The 18,883-nt window shown below is 67.9% G+C and overlaps 2 protein-coding genes across 4 annotated transcripts; one reads left to right on the top strand and one right to left on the bottom strand.

Annotated features, from left to right (window-relative positions):
* Positions 1-314: 314 nt before the first annotated feature.
* On the bottom strand, positions 315-1,391 carry NEUROD2 (neuronal differentiation 2; the record flags this gene model as incomplete). Its single annotated transcript, XM_082297573.1, has 1 exon — positions 315-1,391. One exon carries the CDS (start codon positions 1,389-1,391, stop codon positions 315-317), a length of 1,077 nt encoding a protein of 358 aa, XP_082153699.1.
* Positions 1,392-13,978: 12,587 nt separating this feature from the next.
* Positions 13,979-18,826, top strand: PPP1R1B (protein phosphatase 1 regulatory inhibitor subunit 1B). 3 transcript variants are annotated; one of them, XM_082297564.1, is made up of 8 exons: positions 13,979-14,444; positions 15,571-15,631; positions 16,002-16,024; positions 16,803-16,878; positions 16,994-17,101; positions 17,730-17,798; positions 18,161-18,307; positions 18,395-18,826. In XM_082297564.1, the coding sequence occupies exons 1-8, from the start codon at positions 14,364-14,366 to the stop codon at positions 18,481-18,483; spliced, it is 654 nt and encodes a 217-aa protein (XP_082153690.1). In that variant the 5' UTR covers positions 13,979-14,363; the 3' UTR covers positions 18,484-18,826. The 3 variants fall into 3 exon arrangements, with proteins under 3 accessions (XP_082153690.1, XP_082153691.1, XP_082153692.1); XM_082297565.1 differs by having other exon boundaries at positions 13,980-14,444; positions 15,348-15,631; XM_082297566.1 differs by having other exon boundaries at positions 14,349-14,444; positions 15,514-15,631.
* Positions 18,827-18,883: the final 57 nt, after the last annotated feature.

Below are 18,883 nucleotides of genomic sequence, written 5' to 3'. Positions count from 1 at the left end.
AGCGATAATAATAAAATAACTAAATAAATAATATTAAATAACAAAGAAATAGTAATAAATAATGAACATTTTAAAAATAACGAAATCGACAATAATAAAAATTTAAGGAAAAGGGAAAATCCTCCCAAAAAAGCACTTTGTCCCCACGGGGCGCGGGGACCCGCCGCCGGGGCCGGGTCCCCATATTGCACCAAAGCCCACGGCGGAGCCCCGGGGGCCGGTCCGCGGGGCCGCCGCGGGTGGGGGGTTTGTGTGTGGGGGGGTCGCCCCCGCTCCCCGCCACCTCGGCGATGGGGAGGGGTGTGGGGAGGGGGTCAGTTGTGGAAGAAGGCGTTGAGCTCCTCGTACATGGGGCCCCGCTCGTGCGGGAGGTGCATGTCGTAGGGGAAGATGTTCTCGGAGTGGACCCCCCCGCGCATCCCCGCTGACCCGAAGACCAGGTTATGGGCGGCGGGGCGGGAGCCGGGCAGCGCCGAGTAGTGCATAGAGTAGTGGTAGCTTTTCTCGTGGTCGGGGGATGAAGAGTCCTGCTTGAGGGAGAAGTTGCCGTTGATGCAGAGCGGGGGGCTGAGCCCCCCGTCGTACTCCGAGCTGTTGTAGTCGGGGGAGGTGTTGCCGTAGAGGCTCTCGTAGGCGGAGGCGCAGTAGCCGTGTGTCCTCAACCCGTGCGGCCCGGGGCCGGCGGCGGGCGGGCAGGGCGCCGCGGCCAGCCGCGAGCAAGGGTAGGGGTAGGGGTGCACGGCGAAGGAGGCGGCGTTGGGGCCGTGGAACCGACCCCCCTCCTGCCCCTGTTCCGTCAGGAAGTTGCGGGAGTTGAGCTGGAGGCAGCCGGCCACCAGGTTGGTGGTGGGCTGGGACAGCCCCTTGCACAGAGTCTGCACGTAGGAGACCAGGTCGGGCCGCTTGCCCGAGCGCAGGATCTCGGAGAGAGCCCAGATGTAGTTCTTGGCCAAGCGGAGGGTCTCGATTTTGGAGAGTTTTTGGGTTTTGGAGTAGCAGGGAACCACCTTGCGCAGGTTGTCCAGGGCCGCGTTCAGGTCGTGCATCCGGTTCCTCTCCCGGGCGTTCGCCTTCTGCCGCCGCAGCTTGGACCGCTCCAGCCGCGCCTTCGTCATCTTCCTCTTCTTGGGGCCGCGCTTCTTGGGCCGCTCGCCCTCCGCCTCCTCCAGGCCTTCCTCCTCCTCTTCCTCCTCCTCCTCGTCCCCTCCTAGCTCCCCTTCCTCCTTGCTCTCTCCCAGCGAGCCCTCGGGCGGCTCCTCGGGGAGGGCGCAGCCCTTCCCCGCCCGCTCCTCCTTCTCGCTCCGGGCATCGTCCTCGCACTCCTCGGCCCAACCGGGGAATTTCGGGACTTCGGGGACCAGGCTGGGCTCGCTGAAAAGTCGCGTCAACATGGTGGCTGCAGCGGGGGGCAAAGAGCCAGGCGTTACCGGCGGCCCCGCCGCCCGCCCCCCCTCCCCCGCCCCGCTCCCACCCGCCGGGACCGGCGAAAACGAATTGGGCGCGGGGCCGCCCGCCGCTGCCCCCCGCCCCGGCTGCCCGACCCCGGGGCCACCGGGGCTCTCTCGGGGCGCGGCGATTCCCCCCCACCCCGACCCCCCCCAGCCCCACCGCCGGGGTCCCCGCGGCCGCCGCCCGCGCCCCGCTCTCGCTCCTCTGCACAGCCCCCGCGCCCCCCCCGCTCCCGTCCCGCCCGATGCCCCCCCCCCCACGGTGCCCCGAGGGCCGGGCCCGGTGTCGCCGGTCCCTCTTTGACGCCTCCAACTTTTCGCTGCCGCGGGCACGGAGCGGCCCCGGCCGCGGCTCCGCCGCCGCCGTCCCACGGCCGGGGGGGTCGAGGTGAGGCCGCCGCCCCCCCCGGCATCCCCAGGTACCCCCCGTACCCCCTCCGGCCCGGTCAGCCGCGCCCGGCTCCCCCTCCCCGCCCCGGGGCTCCCCGCGGCCGCCGGAGCGCGGCCCGTAAAATGCGGCGGCACCAACCGGGGGGCGGCGGGGGGCGGCGGGGGCGGCCGGGGCCCCCCCGGGGGAGCGCGGGGGCCGCGGGCGGCGGCGCTGCCGGGGGCGCCCCCGGGGCCGGGCGACGCGGCGGGGCCGGGGCGGGGGGCACCGCCCGGGGCGGGGGCCGGGGGCGCCGCGGGGGAGCGGGGGGGCGGCTCCGCCAGGTCGGGCCCCCCCGGGGCGGCGGCGCGGCGGCTCCGCGCTGATTTCGTTGATGCCGCTCGGCCGCCGCTGCCCGCTCCGTCCCACCGGGACCGCGGCGCCCCGGGCGTGCCCAGGCTGGGGAGGGGGGGGGGGGACCGGGGACGGCGAAACCCCAACAACCCCCTTGGGGGGGGCTCCGGCGGGGGGAGAAAACCCCATCAGCGGGGCCGGCGGGGAGTGGGAAAACCGAGGGCCGGGGGAGAACGAAAGATGGGGGGAAAAAAGGGCGAGACGTGGCGGAGAAACAAAATCAACATGGAAGTTGCCTTTTCTCCATTCAAGTTTCCTCCGCTGCCCTCCCAACCCTCCACTTCTTACATAACTCACCTTCGGGCGGACCGCAGGAATTCTTATTTCATTGTTCCCAGCATCTTCTGGGAGCGGGACGCGGCTCCTTGAGGTGCTCCAGCCTCCTGCAGTCCTCTATCCAAAAGGAGGCGAGAGTGGCATCTCTACCCAGCAAAGGGGGTACCAGCTCTGCTGCCAGTGCCATATGGTTGGCACGTCATGCGCGAGAGCTATCACATGAGAGCTAATGATTGACATGCGCTTGCATTCAGGGAGATTTGTCTCTCTGGGGAAGGAGGACTCGCCATCTGTCACTCTGTACTCTAAAAAAAAAAAAAAAAAAAAAAAAGAAGAAAAAAAAAAAACCTCTTCCAAATCTCCAGCTCTGCCTACACGCCGCAAAATGGGACCCGGGCGAGATGCAGGCGATGGCGGGGCCGGGAGGAACAATGGAGCCAGCGGGAAAACCGACCATCCCGGCTGGGCCAAGCGTGGCGGGGACACAGGCGGGCGCTGGGGTGAGGGGGGAGATGCCACGGGGACCCTCGCTGGGAGCTGGCATCTGCGGCTCGCCGCAAAATGCCGCGGCGGCTCGCCCGGGTCCGTCCCCACCCTCAGCCGGCAGCCGAGCGGCGATGGCTGCGGTGGCAAGGGCCTGGCACGGGCTGGGGGCTGTGGCCGGGCATGGTGGTGGTGGTGGCAGTGCCCAGTTTGGCCACACCGGTGCTGGCCAGGGGCTGCAGGTGTGGCGTGGGCAGGGCTGGTGGCTGCAGGGCTCTGTGTCCCCACGCGGGCGGCACATGGACCCGCTGGCACCCCCTTGGCCGAACAGCCATGCCAAGGTGCCTCCACCCCACGGCACAGCCCCACGCAGCCTTTGGCACCCTCTGTGCTCACACAAACACACACACACCCCCCCGGCACACTCACGCCCTCCCCGATGCACGCGGGGGCTGAGCCTCCACGGATGCCAGTCCCACGCTGGTGGTGGCCGAGGCCCGGCAGTGCCACGGCTCAGCCAACGAGGCCTTTGTCTGTCGGGCAACTCCTCACTGCTCTGTCACCCTCCGGCCTCCAAATCTGCCCCCACCGCGGTGTCTGTGCACCCAGAAATCGCTGCTGCCCTTTTGGTGAGCAGCAGCAGCAGCGCCAGGGAACCCAGATGGGCACACGATGTCCCCAGAAGCCACATCCCATCACCCGGCGTCCCGCTCCTGACTGCATCCATTGAGGTCGATGCTGTGTCCTGCATCTCCTCTGTCCCCACAAACCCGGCGGGTCAGGACCTGCCTGGCTTGAGGGATGTGGGCAGGGGTTGGGTGTCACACACTGGCCGTGCACAGTAGGCGAGGGTGGCACGGCCACGGTGTGGACACGGTGACAGTGGTGGCTGTGGCCGTGCCCACATGCAGACAAAGGGCTGGCCATGCCCGGCCACCGGGGCTGTGCCAGGGCCACCGGCGGTACCCATTCCCCTGGTGCAGGGGCCGGGGCTTGCACATGACAGAGGGGCTCCGCCGGTGGCGAGCGTCCCCCCGGCACTGCCGCTGCCTAACCCTCCGACTGTCACTCACGGCTGCGGCCGAGCAGATGGCACCTGGGCTGGAGCCGGCCCGCGGGGAGGCAGGGCCCACCCTGGCCCTGCCAGTGCCGGTGCCATGCTGGGCGCCGATTCCAGGGCATCCTCCTGGCACAACACATCCCTTTCCCGCAGCACCGTCCAGCTCCCTCTGTTGCTGCCATCTTCCTTTGGCTGGTGGGTGACCTGCAGGTATCACCGTGCACCAGGAGCCCACCCTCACCTGATGCCCGTGGCACACCAGAGCCAGCTCTGGGTAAGTCCCCACTCCCCTACCATCGGTCCCCAGGCCAGAGGACACCCAGCCCTTAGAGGGTGGCCACTCCCCAGGTATCAGGGCAGCGAAGCCATCGGTGCCCTGGTTCCTGGCATCAGACTTATGGCCCATGGGGGACCAGTGGGGATCCTCAGTCTGCCTGAGGCTGAGGAGATGCCACAGTGTGAGTGGCCGAGCTGGCCCGTGCAGGGACAGGGATGGGGACAGGCACAAGCCACAAGCCCCTGGCCCAGTGTACCCGTTACAGCCTAATTAGCAGCCGGCGAGCGCGAGGGTGGGCGCCGGCGTGAGGCTCATCAGCATGCGCAGCGCTTGGAGGGAGAAGAAAGTGGAGACATGAAACAGGGAGAGGAGATGAAAGGGGAGCAGGGAGATGAAAACCCAAACCACTGCCTCGTGGGTGCCCTGGGCTGGACTGTGCCCGGACACGGCCCAAGGAGAGGGCAGGAGTGGGATCCTGGTGCTGTCCCTGTGCTGTCCCTCCCACCATGGCCAGTGATGGCACAGGGCACAGCAGGGCAGGGGCAGCCCCATCCTGGTCCCTGGGTGACTTTGGGCAGGGGCTTCACCCAGAGAGGTGAGCAGGGATCTGGCAGCGCAGGGGCTGGATGAGCAGGATCCATCCCACGGGAACTGGGGCTGCCCTGTGCAGCAGGGGCAGGTGAGGCTGACGTGAATCCAAGAACAGGCACAGTTTGGGGAGCAGGGTGGGAACGGGGGGGAGCAGGGAGGAACAGGGGCAGGGCTGGGTGCTGCCTTTTTGGGTGTGGGGGCTGGAGAGATGGGCCCGGTGACCCCGGGGCTCTGCTCCCCATCACGCTGATGTGTGCAGGGACAGGCTGTCCCAGCACTGCCACCTCTGCTCCCTGGCCACCTCAGTTATGTCTCTGGTGGCCTCAGTGCCAGGCAGGCACAGTGGGGAGTTTGGCTGAGGCGTGAAGCTCTTTCCTCCTCCAAAATCCTCCGTGTCCCTTTCCTCCCTCCAGCAGGAAGGCGATGGATGCAGACGGGGACCCCGCCTGCAGCTCCGACCCCGAGGTGCGTGCCAGGGGACACATGCCATGAGGAGGGACACGGTGAGGGCACGGAGGCCGGTTGGCACTGGCAGAGCCAGTGGTGGGAGCCGGGTGCTGGGTGGTGCTGGGACCCGGCTGGGAGCCAGCTGGGCCCGTGGCGGCTCCAGGGGCCCCGCGTGGGGCGAGTTTGCCAGGGCTCAGCCGCTGCCGCATCCCCAGTGTGAGGCCAGCGCGTGGCACCACGGCCACCGCCTCAGCCAGGCCACGCTGCCCCTCCCCGTTGTGGCACGAGGGTCATCCCAGCTGGCCCCCATCGCCGATGGGGTCCCTGCTTCCCCTCAGCGAGGCCGATCCATGCGGGGCCCGAGCGATGGATCCGGCTTCAGCATCTCCCCGCGAGCGGTGGCGGGGGGAGGCGGGGGCCGCTGCCAGATGGAGCCGGCTCTGCACTGCAATATTTCTGGGAGGTGAAGGCTGGGGAGAGATGGATGCGCTAACGTGCGGCGGAGCCACCGCCGGGAATGTCACTGAGGGGAGGAGAGCGGCGGGAGCAAGAGCTGAGCCCATCCCTGTCCCCATCCCTGTCCCCGTCCTTGTCCCCGCTGCCTTCGGGCCGGGTCCCTGGAGCAGCTTCTCCCTCGTAGGACCCATCCCTGGGCATCTTCCAGTCACCGGGTGAGCAGGGCCCCAGCTGCGGGTGGGGGGATCTGGGGGATGGGGAGGGTGGGTGGTGCCCTGCCTATCCCCGTGTCCCTGAAAGTCCCTGCAGTGGTGACACAGGGTCATGGGTGGGGAGCCTGGGAGGAGGAAGCTGATGGAGGAGGGAAACTGAGGGAAGAGAGGGGGGCCTGGCTGAACTGGGATCGGGGGGGTTTAGGGTTTAGAGAACCCCCTCATCCTTTGCCAGAGGAGGATGGGGAGATGCTGTGCCAGCCCTGGGGCTGTGGTGTGGCTGCTTCACCCACTGGATCCTGCTCCCAGAGCATCCGAATTCCTGCCCATATCCCTGACCTGTGTCCCCCCCATGTCTCCCCAGCCTGTCCCTTGCAGTCACACACAGGCCAGGGATTTGACAAGTGCTTTTTAAGCCATACGTTGTTAATTAGGAAAATGACACCTGGGAATTGCCCAGTGGGAAACTGCCGGAGCTGCAGCTCCGTATGGGGCTGGGGATGGACGATCACGGCGTGGGGACACACGGGACTTGTCCCCCCCCGCCCCATGCTCCTTTGACACCCGGTGTGTTCGCCCCTGCTGGGGTCAGATGCCCTTTGGGAACAGCTGGGGGGCTGGGACAGGGGACCCCAGGCCAGGGCTGGAGGGAGCTGCCATTGTGCCACCAGCAGATCTGGCTGCTGGTGAGGTAACACGGCCACCCTGATGATGTCACAAAAGTCTATGACATCACAACTGGGCTGTGATGTCACCAGGCTGCAGGAGTGGCCAGAGCAGCCCCTCCATGGCTGCCCTGGTGGGTTGCAGGGCACACATTGGCAGTGCCACCGGTGCAGGCAAGGCTGAGTGGGGGCTGCTGGCAGCAGCCCCTGCCCCCTCTATGGCTGATGGCAGCTGCCTGGGCCCGTTTCGGGGGCTGCTGGGGCCCAGTGCTGGGGGGATGTCATGGTTTGAAGCTGCACATGGGGGTGGTTGGGGCTGCCTGTAGCCAGGTCCCCCTCCATCACCCCCCATCTTGCTCACCTGCCCCCCAAAGCCAGGGACAGGCGGCTGGTGGCCCTCCCAGAAGTGCACTGAGTGTGTCAGGCCTCAGCCAGACAGGTGGGCACAGGTGAGGGGACACCAGGGTGGCACCAGGGACAAAGGCCAAGGGCTGGACTCGGAGCTGTGGGGCTGGGGGTGCCACGTCCCATCTTAGGGGATCTCAGGCCACATCCCTTGGGAGCGGGTCCAGCCTGGTGCTGCCATCGCAGAGCTCAGCTGCTCCCGCCAGCCCTGCAGCACAGGGGACCCCAGTGTGGGGCACCTCGGGGTGCTCCCCCCATCCCTGGGTGCTCCAATCCCTGGGGACACCAGGGACCCCCATCCCGCCTCCCAGGTGCCTTCGGGGACCCCCACCCCGAGGACCAGCACCCCCACCCCAACTCCGAGGTGGGGGGGCCAGCAGGGAGTGGATTTGGGGAGATGGGGAGGGTCTCCATGGCGACAGAGCGCGATGACGACAGTCGCCATGGCGAGGCTGCGTGGCCCGGCCCGTTGCCATGGCGATGCGCCTGGCACAGCGAGTCGCCATGGAGATGGCCGAGGGATGGAGCGGTCCCCATGGCTTGGGGACCGGGTCTGGGATGGGATGGGGGAACGGGGGTGTCCCGGGGGCTGAGCCCCCCGACCCCACACGCGAGGCCTCGCCGGTGCAGCCGCCTGCCCGGTGCCGCCTCGTGCCCGGTGCCGCCGCCGCCGCCCGGGATCATTTTCACGAGGCTTTTCCACTCCAGTTCACACTCCCATCTGACAGGCCCAACTTCTCATTTTCAGAGTAATCACTCCACTGCACTAATTGCACATGCAAATATGCAAATTCGTATTAATTAATTACTATACTAATTAGTTCTGTGGTATTTGCGAGTAATAAATCATTCGGAGGGAGCGGGAAGCTGGAGACCTGGCCCATTTACACTTCGCATAAAAATTTAATAGGCGCTCCGGCTGATCCGGGACAGCCGCGCTGCCACGCTTAAAGGCACAGAGCTGGCCTGGCACGGCGTGGGGGGCACTGGCCCCCCCGGCCCTGCCGTGGCGAGGGGGTCGGGGCATGCAGAATGGGTAGGGAAAAGCAAAAACAGGGGGAAAAGCACCGGGAAGGAGGGATGGGGGTGGTTTGGGGGCGGGTGATGGGAGGGGGGTGATGGATGTGGTGGCCTCGGTCGTTTCCTGGTGGGGAAACTGAGGCAGGGAGGGGGGGCTGGGGGTCCCCACTGCTGCACCCCAGCATGGGGGGGTCTTCTCTCACCTGGGGGTGTCAGGCCTCTCCTGGCAGCCAAGGATGGGGGTACCTGGGGGGGTCACCCTGCTCGGCAGCTGGGCTGGCTCTCACTGGCCACTGCCACTACATTGGCATGGAGACCACGCCAGAATGGTGACCATGCCGAAGTGGTGGCCACACCAGAATGCTGACCACGCCAGCACTGCCACCAGACCAGCACCATGACCACACTGGCACCAGGACCACACTGGCATCATGATCGTGCCAGCGCCATGACTATGACCACACTGGCACAGTGACCACATGCCACCACACGCCAGCGCGGTGACCACACTGTCACAGTGACCACATTGGCACCATGATCACTCTGGCACTGCCACCATGCCAGCACAGCGACCATGCTGTCAGGGTAACCACATTGGCACCGCAACCAGGCTGGCACTGCCACCACGCCAGCACCGCCACCACGCCGGCACCGCACTCGCGCCAGCCCGGCGCAGCCGCTCCCCACTGCCACCTTGGGGGATTTTGCGAGCCTTTAATTGTCGTAAGCACAGATTAATTAAGCAGCGATAAACACAAACCCATGCATTATTGATGAATAAGGGTGAGTTCAGGTTGGTGCGATCGGTGTAATTAAATATAAACCTCAAGCTGCCCATTGTTAACGGACAAATTACATTACTATTGTGACACGTGTCGGGGCGCTGCGGCCGGCAAGGGGCTCATGGCCTTGCACCTCCACCCATGGCCCCCGGAGAGGGGGTGTGGGGCAGGAATGGGGACCCCCCAGCACCGGGGCCAGGCCCTTTTCCATCGTGGATCTGTGGGCGGCAAGGGTGGTGATCCACAGGCCCAGGGATGCGTCACCAGCCCACGGATGCGTGGGGACAGCGGGAGAGATGGGGTGTCCCTGCAGGGCCCCAGCGGGGTGGGGGGACATGTGGGGGCTGCACACGCACCGGTGGCACAGCCCTGGCACACACATGAACACACACATGGAAATGTGGACACGCACGGATGGCACAGCCCTGGCACACACATGAACACACACATGGAAACGTGGACACACAGAGATGGCACAGCCCTGGCACACACATGGGAACGTGGACACACATGGATGGCACAGCCCTGGCACACACATGAACACACACATGGAAATGTGGACACACACAGAGATGGCACAGCCCTGGCACACACATGGGAACGTGGACACGCATGGATGGCACAGCCCTGGCACACACATGAACACACACATGGAAACGTGGACACGCACAGATGGCACAGCCCTGGCACACATGAACACACCCATGGAAATGTGGACACACACAGAGATGGCACAGCCCTGGCACACACATGGGAACATGGACACACATGGATGGCACAGCCCTGGCACACATGAACACACACATGGAAACGTGGACACACAGAGATGGCACAGCCCTGGCACACACATGTGCCCATCCCTGCCTCACACACACATCCACACACCCCCAGACTCCTCCTTCCTTGTTCTCTCCTCCCCCACCCAAACACCCCCCTTGCAGCAGGGTAACCCCCCCGCCCCACCGTGTCCCCACATCCCTGACCCCCCCCTGCACGACCAGAGCCCCCCCAAGGGCACCGCACTGCCCCCTACATCCCTCTGGGATCCCCCTGTGCCAGGCGCCGTGGCTGTGCCCCTTCCCCGCGGGCACCGGGCTCTCCCCGTTGCGTCCCCGGGGACACCCCCACACCCCCACGGGGACAAGTGACAACGACCCCGGGGGGCTGCGGGAGAGCGGCGAGCCCGGCTGTGCCCCCTCGGCCCCCCTCGCCCGGCGCGGGGTGGGGGTGCCAGCTGGAAGCTATTTATTAACCAGTCATGGTTAAATTGGTTTATAAATTAACAGATGTTTTAACTTTATTCTTTCTTCTGGGAATGGAGGCAGCAAACTGGTCTGTGCTGGCGGCCGGGACCCCCCCCGGGGGGGGGGGGTCAGCGATGGGCTGGGGGGAGCGGGGCTGGGAGCCCCCCTTCAGCCCACCCTGGCAGGGCTCCGTGGGAGCCCCAGGATGAGTTTTGGGGTCCCTTGGGGTCCCACCTCCGCAGGAAAGGGGGAGGGTGGGGCTTCAGGCTGTGGAGGGCACGTCCTACAGGTGGGTAAACTGAGGCACATGATGTCCGCCAGGCAGAGGAGACCCCCGGGCTGCCTTTCCGAATCTCCCCACTGCACCCCTTCCCTCCTGGAACCCTCCGGACCCCCCACATTCCCCCTTTATCCTCCCCGTATTCCCCCACAAAATTCCCCCCTCCAAGGTTTTACCCATCCAGCCCCTCCTGGGCCAGGCACACCCTGGCACTGGGTTCTGTGTGCAGGAACCCCCCCGAACCAGCGCAGCCCCCGCTTAGGTGTGTGCCCACCCCGGGGGATGTTGCCCCAGGACCCCCCAGTGCCCCCAGCCCCCGATCCCACACCGTGGTGTGGGTGTGAGGCTTGGCGTGGGCCAGTGGCCGGTGGCCAGTGGCCGGTGGCTGCCAACCAGGACGGCTCCAGCCGCGGCTCCGCTCCGGCCACCCCGTGCCAAAGCCCTTGAGCCGCTGCCCGGCCCACGCGGCCGTGCCAGCCCCGGGTGGCCGTGCCAGCCTGGCCATGCCAGCGTCGGGAGTGACATCTGCCACCGCGTGCCGCGGAGCCGACGGGCACACGGGGCTGGTGAGGGCACCGATGACACCAGGACCAGGCACAGCCCGGGGGGGCCGCGAGGACGCAGCCCCCTGCCCACCCTCTTGGGGATTCAGGGATGGGACTCCTCCTCGTCGTGCTGGGGACACGGCCACCCCTGTCCTGCCAGGTGTGGGGACACAACGCCCCATCCTGCCGGGAACACAGGGACACAGCCCTTCCTCGTGCCAGCGTTGGAGCCCCCGCATTTTTCCAGGGATAGGGGGCTGCAGAGCCCCCCACATCGCGCTGAGGACACGGGGTTGGAGCCCCCCAGTCGCGATGGGCTACAGAGGTGCAGCCCCCCAGTTCTGCCAGCGCTGGTCAGTGCCTCAGTTTCCCCATCGCACCCCCCAGTGCTGCCCAGTGTCCCTGAGTGGGACACTGGGGTGCTCCTTCCCCAGCCCCTCTGAAGCCCCATTTAGGGAGGGTCCCTCCCAGGTCCCCCCTTCCCCTCTGCAGCCCCCCGGGATTGTCGCTGAGGGGGTTCCCAGCAGCGAAGGGGTTAAGCCCCCTGCGCGCCCCCCCCCCTTTCCACCGCCCCCTCGGGCTCCCACGCGTGCTCTGCTCCCACGCGTGTTCCCACTCCCAGCATCTCCTCTGCGCCCGGGGGAGCACCGGCCCCCACCCGCCGCCCCCGCTGCAGCTCCTGGGGGGCGGCTGCACCCACGGGGGGGTCTTGGGGTGCAGGGGGGGTCTCGGGGGGCTCGGTCCAAGGGCAGCTGGAAGGGGACACACGGGAGAGAGGTGAGGAACACCCCCGCAGGGCCGGGCGGCGGAGCCGGAGGGGAACACCGGGGTGAGGGGCTCTGAGGGGGGGTCTCGGCACCCCCGCCCATTCTGTGGCCACGCCCCCTCGCTGCACAGGCCCCGCTCCCCTGACACTCACCCTCGGACCGGGCGATCGTCCCGGTGTGTTTGTCCCCACGATGCGCTGTCCCCACAGGGCCCTGTCCCTACGATGTCCTGTCCCAGTAATGTCCTGTCCCCGTGGCACCCTGTCCCCACAATCCTTTGTCCCTGATGTACCCCATCACCACGACACTCTGTCCCCAGCACACCCTGTCCCCACGATGCTCCAACCCTGGGACACTTCGTCGCCATGGGACCCTCCTGGGGACGATGCTCCACCCCCAGCACACCCTGTCCCCACGATGGTCCATCCTGGGGCATTTCTTCCCCATGGGATCCTGTCCCCACGGTGCTCCACCCCCAACACACCCCATCCCCGTGCTGCTCCATCCCTGTGGCACCCTGTCCCCGTGGCACCCTGTCCCCACCATGCTCCGTCCCTGGTGTGCCCCATCACCACGGCGCTCCGTCCCCAGCTCTGTCCCCATCTTGTCCCCACGACTGTCCATCCTCACACCCCTCTGCCCCCGTGACACCGCGCCGCGTCCGTCCCCACGGCTCCGCGGTGGGCGCAGGTTCCGGCTCCTCGCCGGTGCCCGCTGGCGGGGGGCGAGCGCTTCTTCCCTCAACCTGCTGCTATTTTTACTCTCTCTGCGGGAGGATTCGCTGCTGCGCGGAGCTGCAGCCCCCGCGGCACCGCGGCACGGGCACGGGGACGGGCACGGCACGGGGACGGGCACGGCACGGGGTGCCCACGGTACTGTCCCGGCGACGAGCGGGGCCATGTGTGCCACACGTGTGCCTAGAAGGTGCCCCCGTGTTCCGGGCCCGGTGCGGCCCCCCCGTGCCACGCTGCAGGTGCCACCCGCGGGTGACGGTGCGTGGGCGCGGGCGCGGGCGGCGCGTGCCGATCCCGGGGGGCTGCGGGTGCCGGCGCTGCCGCAGCGCAGGGAGGGGAGGGGGCCCGGCCACCCCCTCACACGGCGTCTTCGTGGGTGGGAGAAGCGGGAACAGCAGCGGGATGGAGCCCGGGAACCTGTTGCCATAACGACTCCGGTCCCGGGATGGGGACGGTGCTCAGAGCCTGGCACGGGGACACCCGGCACAGGGCCAGCCAGGGCGCAGGGTGACCGAGGGCCCCTCACCTTGTCGCCAGATTTTGGCCTTCCTGAGGACACTGGGCTCTGCTGGTGCCTGTCCCTGTTGTGTCCCCAGCCGGGTGGTCACTGTGCTGTGCCACAGGGATAAGTTTGTCACCCAGAGCCAGGTTTTGTCACCCGGAGCTGGGCTTTGTCACCTAGAGCTGGGCTTTGCCACTCAGAGCCGAGATTTGCCACCCAGAGCCAAGATTTGTCACCCAGAGCCGGGCTGTGCCGTGTTTTGCCGAGCTTTGCCGCGCGGTGCCGGGCGGGCGGGAGGCTGGTCCATGGCTCGGTGCCACTCGGGTAAATATTTTGCTGGAGCGGCGGCTGCTGGCCCACGGCCACCCGCAGCCGTTGGAGCACCGGGAGATCCGGGGGACGGAGCCAGTTCCCAGCTCCCCCTTCCTCGTTCCTGCTCAGAGGCGGCTTCCATCGACACCGCCCCGGGACATCCCAGGAGGGGACGAGCCGCCGCTCCGGCTGCTGGCGACCCCGCTGTCCCCCTGCATGGGGACCCCACGGTTGTGCCCCCTCGGTGGGGTCTGGAGAGGTGCCCTCGATGTCCCTCGGTCCCTGCCTGGAATGTGCAGCTCTGGTGCCGAGCGTTGCCCTGGGGGATGGACCCCCCGCTTCCCCAGGGGGAAAATTTTGCGTCCCGTAGGATTTTCTATGGGGGAAATCTCCAAAAGCTGGGGAAGAGCCAGGGCAGGTGGGCACAGCCCTGGGTGAAAACACAGCCACCCACCCCCGGCATCCCGGCGGCTGCAGCTGGGGGTGGGGGGGACCCCCAGCACACAGGCGATGGCATGTTTCGGGACTCCCGTGTCCCCACGGATGTCCCCTGCGCATATCCCCAGAGTGGTGTCCCTGTCCCGTGTGGCACAGAGTAGCCGGGGGGGCTGGAGGGAATTTTGCCGCTGCCCACACAGGGGTGGGAGCGGCTGTCCCCCTGTCCCCTGCCCCCCCGGCTCTGGGGAGATTCAGGCACAAGGGACAGGGACACATATGGAGCCACCCGTCCCTGTCCCATCCCAACCGGCCACTGCAGCCGGGGTCCCCCATGGCAGGGAAGGGGTTAAGGACCCCCCACGGGTTGGCTGAACCCCCTGGGGGGCTCCCCAAGGACTCATTACCGCGGCCTCAGCCCCCCTGCCCGGGGAGGGGGGGATGAATAATTCAGCGCCTGGTAGGAAGACGTGTCCTCCCTCCCTCTCCTTCCTCCTCCTCCTCCTCCTCCTCACCGGCTCTGCCTTCCCCACCTCCCGCCACTCTCATTCCTCGCCGTACCGAGCCCCGGGTGCCAGCGAACTCCACTCGGTACCGGTGGCAGAGACCCCCCCCGGCTCCGGTGACTCCCGGCCAAGGCCATGGACCCCAAGGAGCGCAAGAAGATCCAGTTCTCCGTGCCGGCCCCCCCCAGCAACCTGGACCCCCGCGCCGTCGAGATGGTGAGGGGGGCGAGCGGGGAGCGGGGCCACCCCGGGGGTCCCTCCTCGGTCCCAGGACAAAGCGCTGCCGGTGACCTCGGGACGAGGAGGGACCCCCGGAATGACCGTGTGGGACGGGAGGGGGACACGGGAGAGCCCCAGGGTGCTGGAGGGAGGCGGGGAGGGACGGGGACGGTGGGGACGGGATGGGGACAGAGCAGGACAGGAGGGAGGGGATGGGATAAGGGGGATTGGAGGGGACAGAAGGGACGGGATGGGACAGGGAGAGCAGGACTAGGGGGATCAGAGGGGACAGAGGGGACGGACAAGGCATGGGATGGGACAAGAGGGATCGGAGGAGACAGGAGGATCGGGATGGGACCGGCAGAGCAGGACAAGGGGGATCGGAGGGGACAGAGGGGACAAGGCAGGGGATGGAAGGGACAGAGGGGACGGGGAAGATGCGTTGGGACAGATGGGATGGGACAAGCGGGAGGTGGGAGGGGACAGAGGGAGGGAGGGAATGGATCCGGGGGGAGATCGGAGGGAACAGAGGGGACAGAAGGGAGACGATGGGACCGGCAGAGTAGGACAAGGGGGATCGGAGTGGGCAGGGCATGGGAAGGGAGGGACAGACCGGACGGGACTGCGTGGGGGACACAGAAAGGGACGGAATGGGAGAGAGACGGGGATAGGACGAGAGAGCTCCAAGGTCCCCGTGGAAGCTGCGGTCCCGCGCAGGGAGAGTTGTGGCGGGGGGACAGGGCAGGGACAGGGACAGGACAGGGATGGCACAGGAGAGAAGGGGAGGGATGAGACAGAGGCACAGGATGAGGACAGGGATGGGATGAAGGGGACAGGACACGCTGGGGGTCGGTGCAGCCACCCCCACCGGTTGTCCCTGATCCAAGAGGACGTCCCCAGCACACGCCGGACCCAGAGCCGCCCCGGAGGAGCTGGTCTGGGGCTCTCGTGGGGCTGGGACGGACTGGGGACAGCCCGGGGACCCCGCGCCGGGTGGGCTCGTGGCCCTGCACCCACAGGCGCACACACGCTCACACACGTGCAGACACCTGTCCCTGGGGCGCAGGGCAGGGGACAGGGGACCCGGGGCGTCCCCAGCCGGTGACACCCCGCTGTGCCCCAGATCCGCCGGCGGAGGCCCACGCCGGCCATGCTCTTCCAGCTCTCCGAACACTCCTCCCCAGGTGAGCGGGGCAGGGGTGCGGAGCGGGGCAGGGAACGTCCGGCTCAGGGACGGGAGGTGGTGGCAGGGATGGGACATGGTGTCTGTCATGCATGGTGTGGCATGTCTGGGATGGGACATGGTGGCAGGGAGGGGATGTGGTGGGGGAGTGGGATGTAGTGCCACCTTTGGAATGGGATGTCTGGGATGGGACGCAGTGGCGGGGGGAGGACGAGGTGTCACATAAGGAAGAGGGTGGCAGGGAGGGGACGCGGGTCCCCAGCGGGCAAGGTAACCCCTGGAGGGGGGTCCGAGGGTGGGAAGGGCCCTGCCCGGCTCCGCTGGGTGCCAGTGTCCCACTCATCCCTCTCTCCCCGGCGCCGCTGATGCAGAGGACGAGAACCTGCCCTACCAGGTGAGTGGGCGCCGGGATCCCCGACACAGCCCCGCTCCCCCGTCCCGTGTCCCCCGGGAGGGGTTATCGGGGCCCAGTCCCCGCGCCTGGAGCTTATCGGCTCCTTCCCGGCACGGGCATACGGCGCCAGCGCCGGGGACGGGAGCGCGGGATGGGGACATGGAGCTGAGCCAGGCTGTGGAGCTTGGCCGCGGTGCAAACCAGCGCGTGACCGCCGCGGGGTCACTCGCCCCAGTGTCCCCAGTACTGCGTCCCCAGTGCCACATCCCCATGGTGGGGTCCTCATCGAGGCGTCCCAAACACAAGGTCTCCATAACAGGGTACCCATCAGGGCCACCCCAGCACCACGTCCTCATGGCAATGTCCCCATCGTGGGGACCCCAACGCCACGTCCTCATGGCAATGTCCCCATCGTGGGGACCCCAACGCCACGTCCTCATGGCAGTGTCTCTACAATGGGGGTCCCCAGCATAGGATGCCCATGGAGGGGTCCTCAGGACGGTGTCCCCAATACCCCATGCCCATTGTGGGGTCCCCAGTGCAGGGTCTCCATGGCAGGGTCCCATCATGGTGTCCCCAACACCATGCGCCCAGTGCCACATCCCCTTAGCAGGGTCCTCATTGCTGGGGAGGGGGTGGGTGTCAGCCTTGGGTCCCCATCGCAAGACCCCCATCGCAGCCCCCCCACATGGCCGGGGAGGTCCTGGCTCTCCCGGGCCTGCGGTGACCCCCGGGGGGACACCAGGCCCCCCCCACCCAGACGCCGCTCCCCCCGCAGCGCTCGTCGGGCGAGGGCTGCCTGCTCAAACCAAAGAGGACCAACCCGTGTGCCTACACCCCGCCCTCGCTCAAAGGTACCTCCCGCGGGGGGAACGGCGGCTCGGGGGCAGCGGGGGGGCTGGGGGGACACCCCGGTGCTCCCAGTGCTCCCAGTGCTCCCAGTGCCCGGTGACACCGGCGTCTCCCCAGCGGTGCAGCGCATCGTGCAGTCCCACCTGGAGAGTGGCATGGGCGGGGGCGACAGCTCCGACGGGGAGCCCGATGACGGCTGCGACCCCGACAGTGCCCTCGAGTCTGGTGAGGGGGACGGGCGTCATGGGGATGGGGCTGCCGGAGCCCAGGGGATGTGGGGACATGGATGCCGGAGCCTGGGGGACACAGGGACATGGGGAGGGGGATTCTGGAGCCCAAGGGATGTGGGGATGTGTCGGTGGGGGCCGCTGGAGTCTGGGGCATGGGGACAGGGGACTGCCAGAGGCCAGGGGACAAGGGGACACGGGGACACGGGGACACAGAGACAAGGATGCCGGAGCCCAGGGGATATGGGGACAAAGGGACAGGGCTTCTGGAACCCAGCGAACATGGGGATAGGATTGCTGGAGCCGGGGGGACACGGGGAGATGGGGACGGGGCTGCTGGAGCAGGGACAGGGGTCATCATCCCCTGTAGCGCTCGGGGACAGGGCGTGTGCCGGGACTGGGACACGGACTGGCTGCTCCCGGTGCTTCCTGTCCTTGCTGTCTACCCGTCCGCCGGCGAGGACACCACGTCCCCCCGCGGGGCCGTGTCCCCGTCCCCCGCGGGGCCGGGTGACGCCAGCCGGACCCCCGGCCGCTGTGTGACGCGGCATCGCCCGGCCCCGGCGGTGCCCCGGTGCCGCGCGTGCCTCGCGGTGCCCCGGCCTCATCGACCCCCGCCCGGGCAGCTCCGGGGAGCCAGGGCAGAGCCGAGCGCAGCTACTTCCCCGCCGGGCTCAAGGCGCACAAGCGGAAAGGTAACGGGATGGGGACGGGGGTGGCGGAGGGATGGAGATGGGAGTGACGAGGGCACAGGGATGGAGGAAGGATGGGGACGGCCGGAACATGGGAGGAACAGGGATGGCAGAGGGGTGGCAGGAGCATGGGCATGGTGGTGGGATGGCGATGGCGGAGGAACAGGGGTGGCTGGAGGAAAGGGGATGGCAGAAGGATGAGGATGATGGGGACACAGGGACAGTGAGGGGACGTGGCTGCTCGTTGCATCCCCTCACCTGGGGATGTCAGGCGGGCACCGGGACTCGGGGTCCCGTCCCCCCCGCGCCTCAGCGGGGTCACCTCACACTGGGGATCCCCGGGGCCACCGTGCTGGCTCCTACAGGCGGGCAGAAGGTGTCCTTTGCCGGCGGCATCGACGAGCGCGAGGAGGACCTGAAGTCGCTGACGGTGTCGGAGATCCCCGAGGACCCCGAGGGAGCGGAGGATGACGAGGAGGAGCCGGGGCAGGAGCAGGACGGTGGCACCGGGGGTACATGGGGCATTACCCCCCCACCCCCTATCCCTGCTGTCCCCGGTGCCACCACGCCCGGTGCTGACGCCCCGTTTCTGTCCCCAGAGCGGCGACACGTTGGCTTCGCCGAGGTGCCCTCACGCCCCATCGGCACCGAGCGCCACTCGCCCACCTACCCGCTGGGCACCAGTTAGCTGGCACCGGGCACCGGGCACCGGCCCCCCGGCCCCCCCGGCCCCCGCAGCTTCGCCTGTGCCCCCCGGCTGCCCCCCGCCCGCTGCCTGCGCTTCGTCTGCCGTGCGCCACGTGCCGTGCGCCATGTGCCGTGTGCCGCGCCATGCTGGGCCGCGCCGGGACACGTCGGGACCCCCGGCCACGGCCGCCCCCTCCCCACGGGCCTTGTGCCCCCCCGGCTGCCGGCGCAGGAGCCGGGGATGGGACCCCCGGGCGCTGGTGGGGTCTGGGCCCCCCCCTGGCTGCTGCCCCCCGGCCCACACCGAGCAGAGACCCCCGCCCGCAATAAACGGCTGTACAGAGGCTGGAGCGTGTTTGGGGGGGGGCTGCGGCCATGGGGGGCTGGGGGCTGTGATCCCC

Source organism: Coloeus monedula (genome assembly GCF_965178545.1).
Source record: "Coloeus monedula genome assembly, chromosome: 26".
Lineage (NCBI taxonomy): Eukaryota > Metazoa > Chordata > Aves > Passeriformes > Corvidae > Coloeus > Coloeus monedula.
Note: the sequence above shows the minus strand (reverse complement) of the source record. Positions and strands in the feature narration are given on the sequence as shown.

Bases quoted from the DNA above. Each gene is read 5' to 3' on its own strand.
- PPP1R1B (XM_082297564.1), top strand. From the start codon at position 14,364: ATGGACCCCAAGGAGCGCAAGAAGATCCAGTTCTCCGTGCCGGCCCCC. The intron at 14,445-15,570 runs GTGAGGGGGGCG...GCTGTGCCCCAG, and splicing joins ACCCCCGCGCCGTCGAGATG to ATCCGCCGGCGGAGGCCCAC. The intron at 17,799-18,160 runs GTAACGGGATGG...TGGCTCCTACAG, and splicing joins CAAGGCGCACAAGCGGAAAG to GCGGGCAGAAGGTGTCCTTT.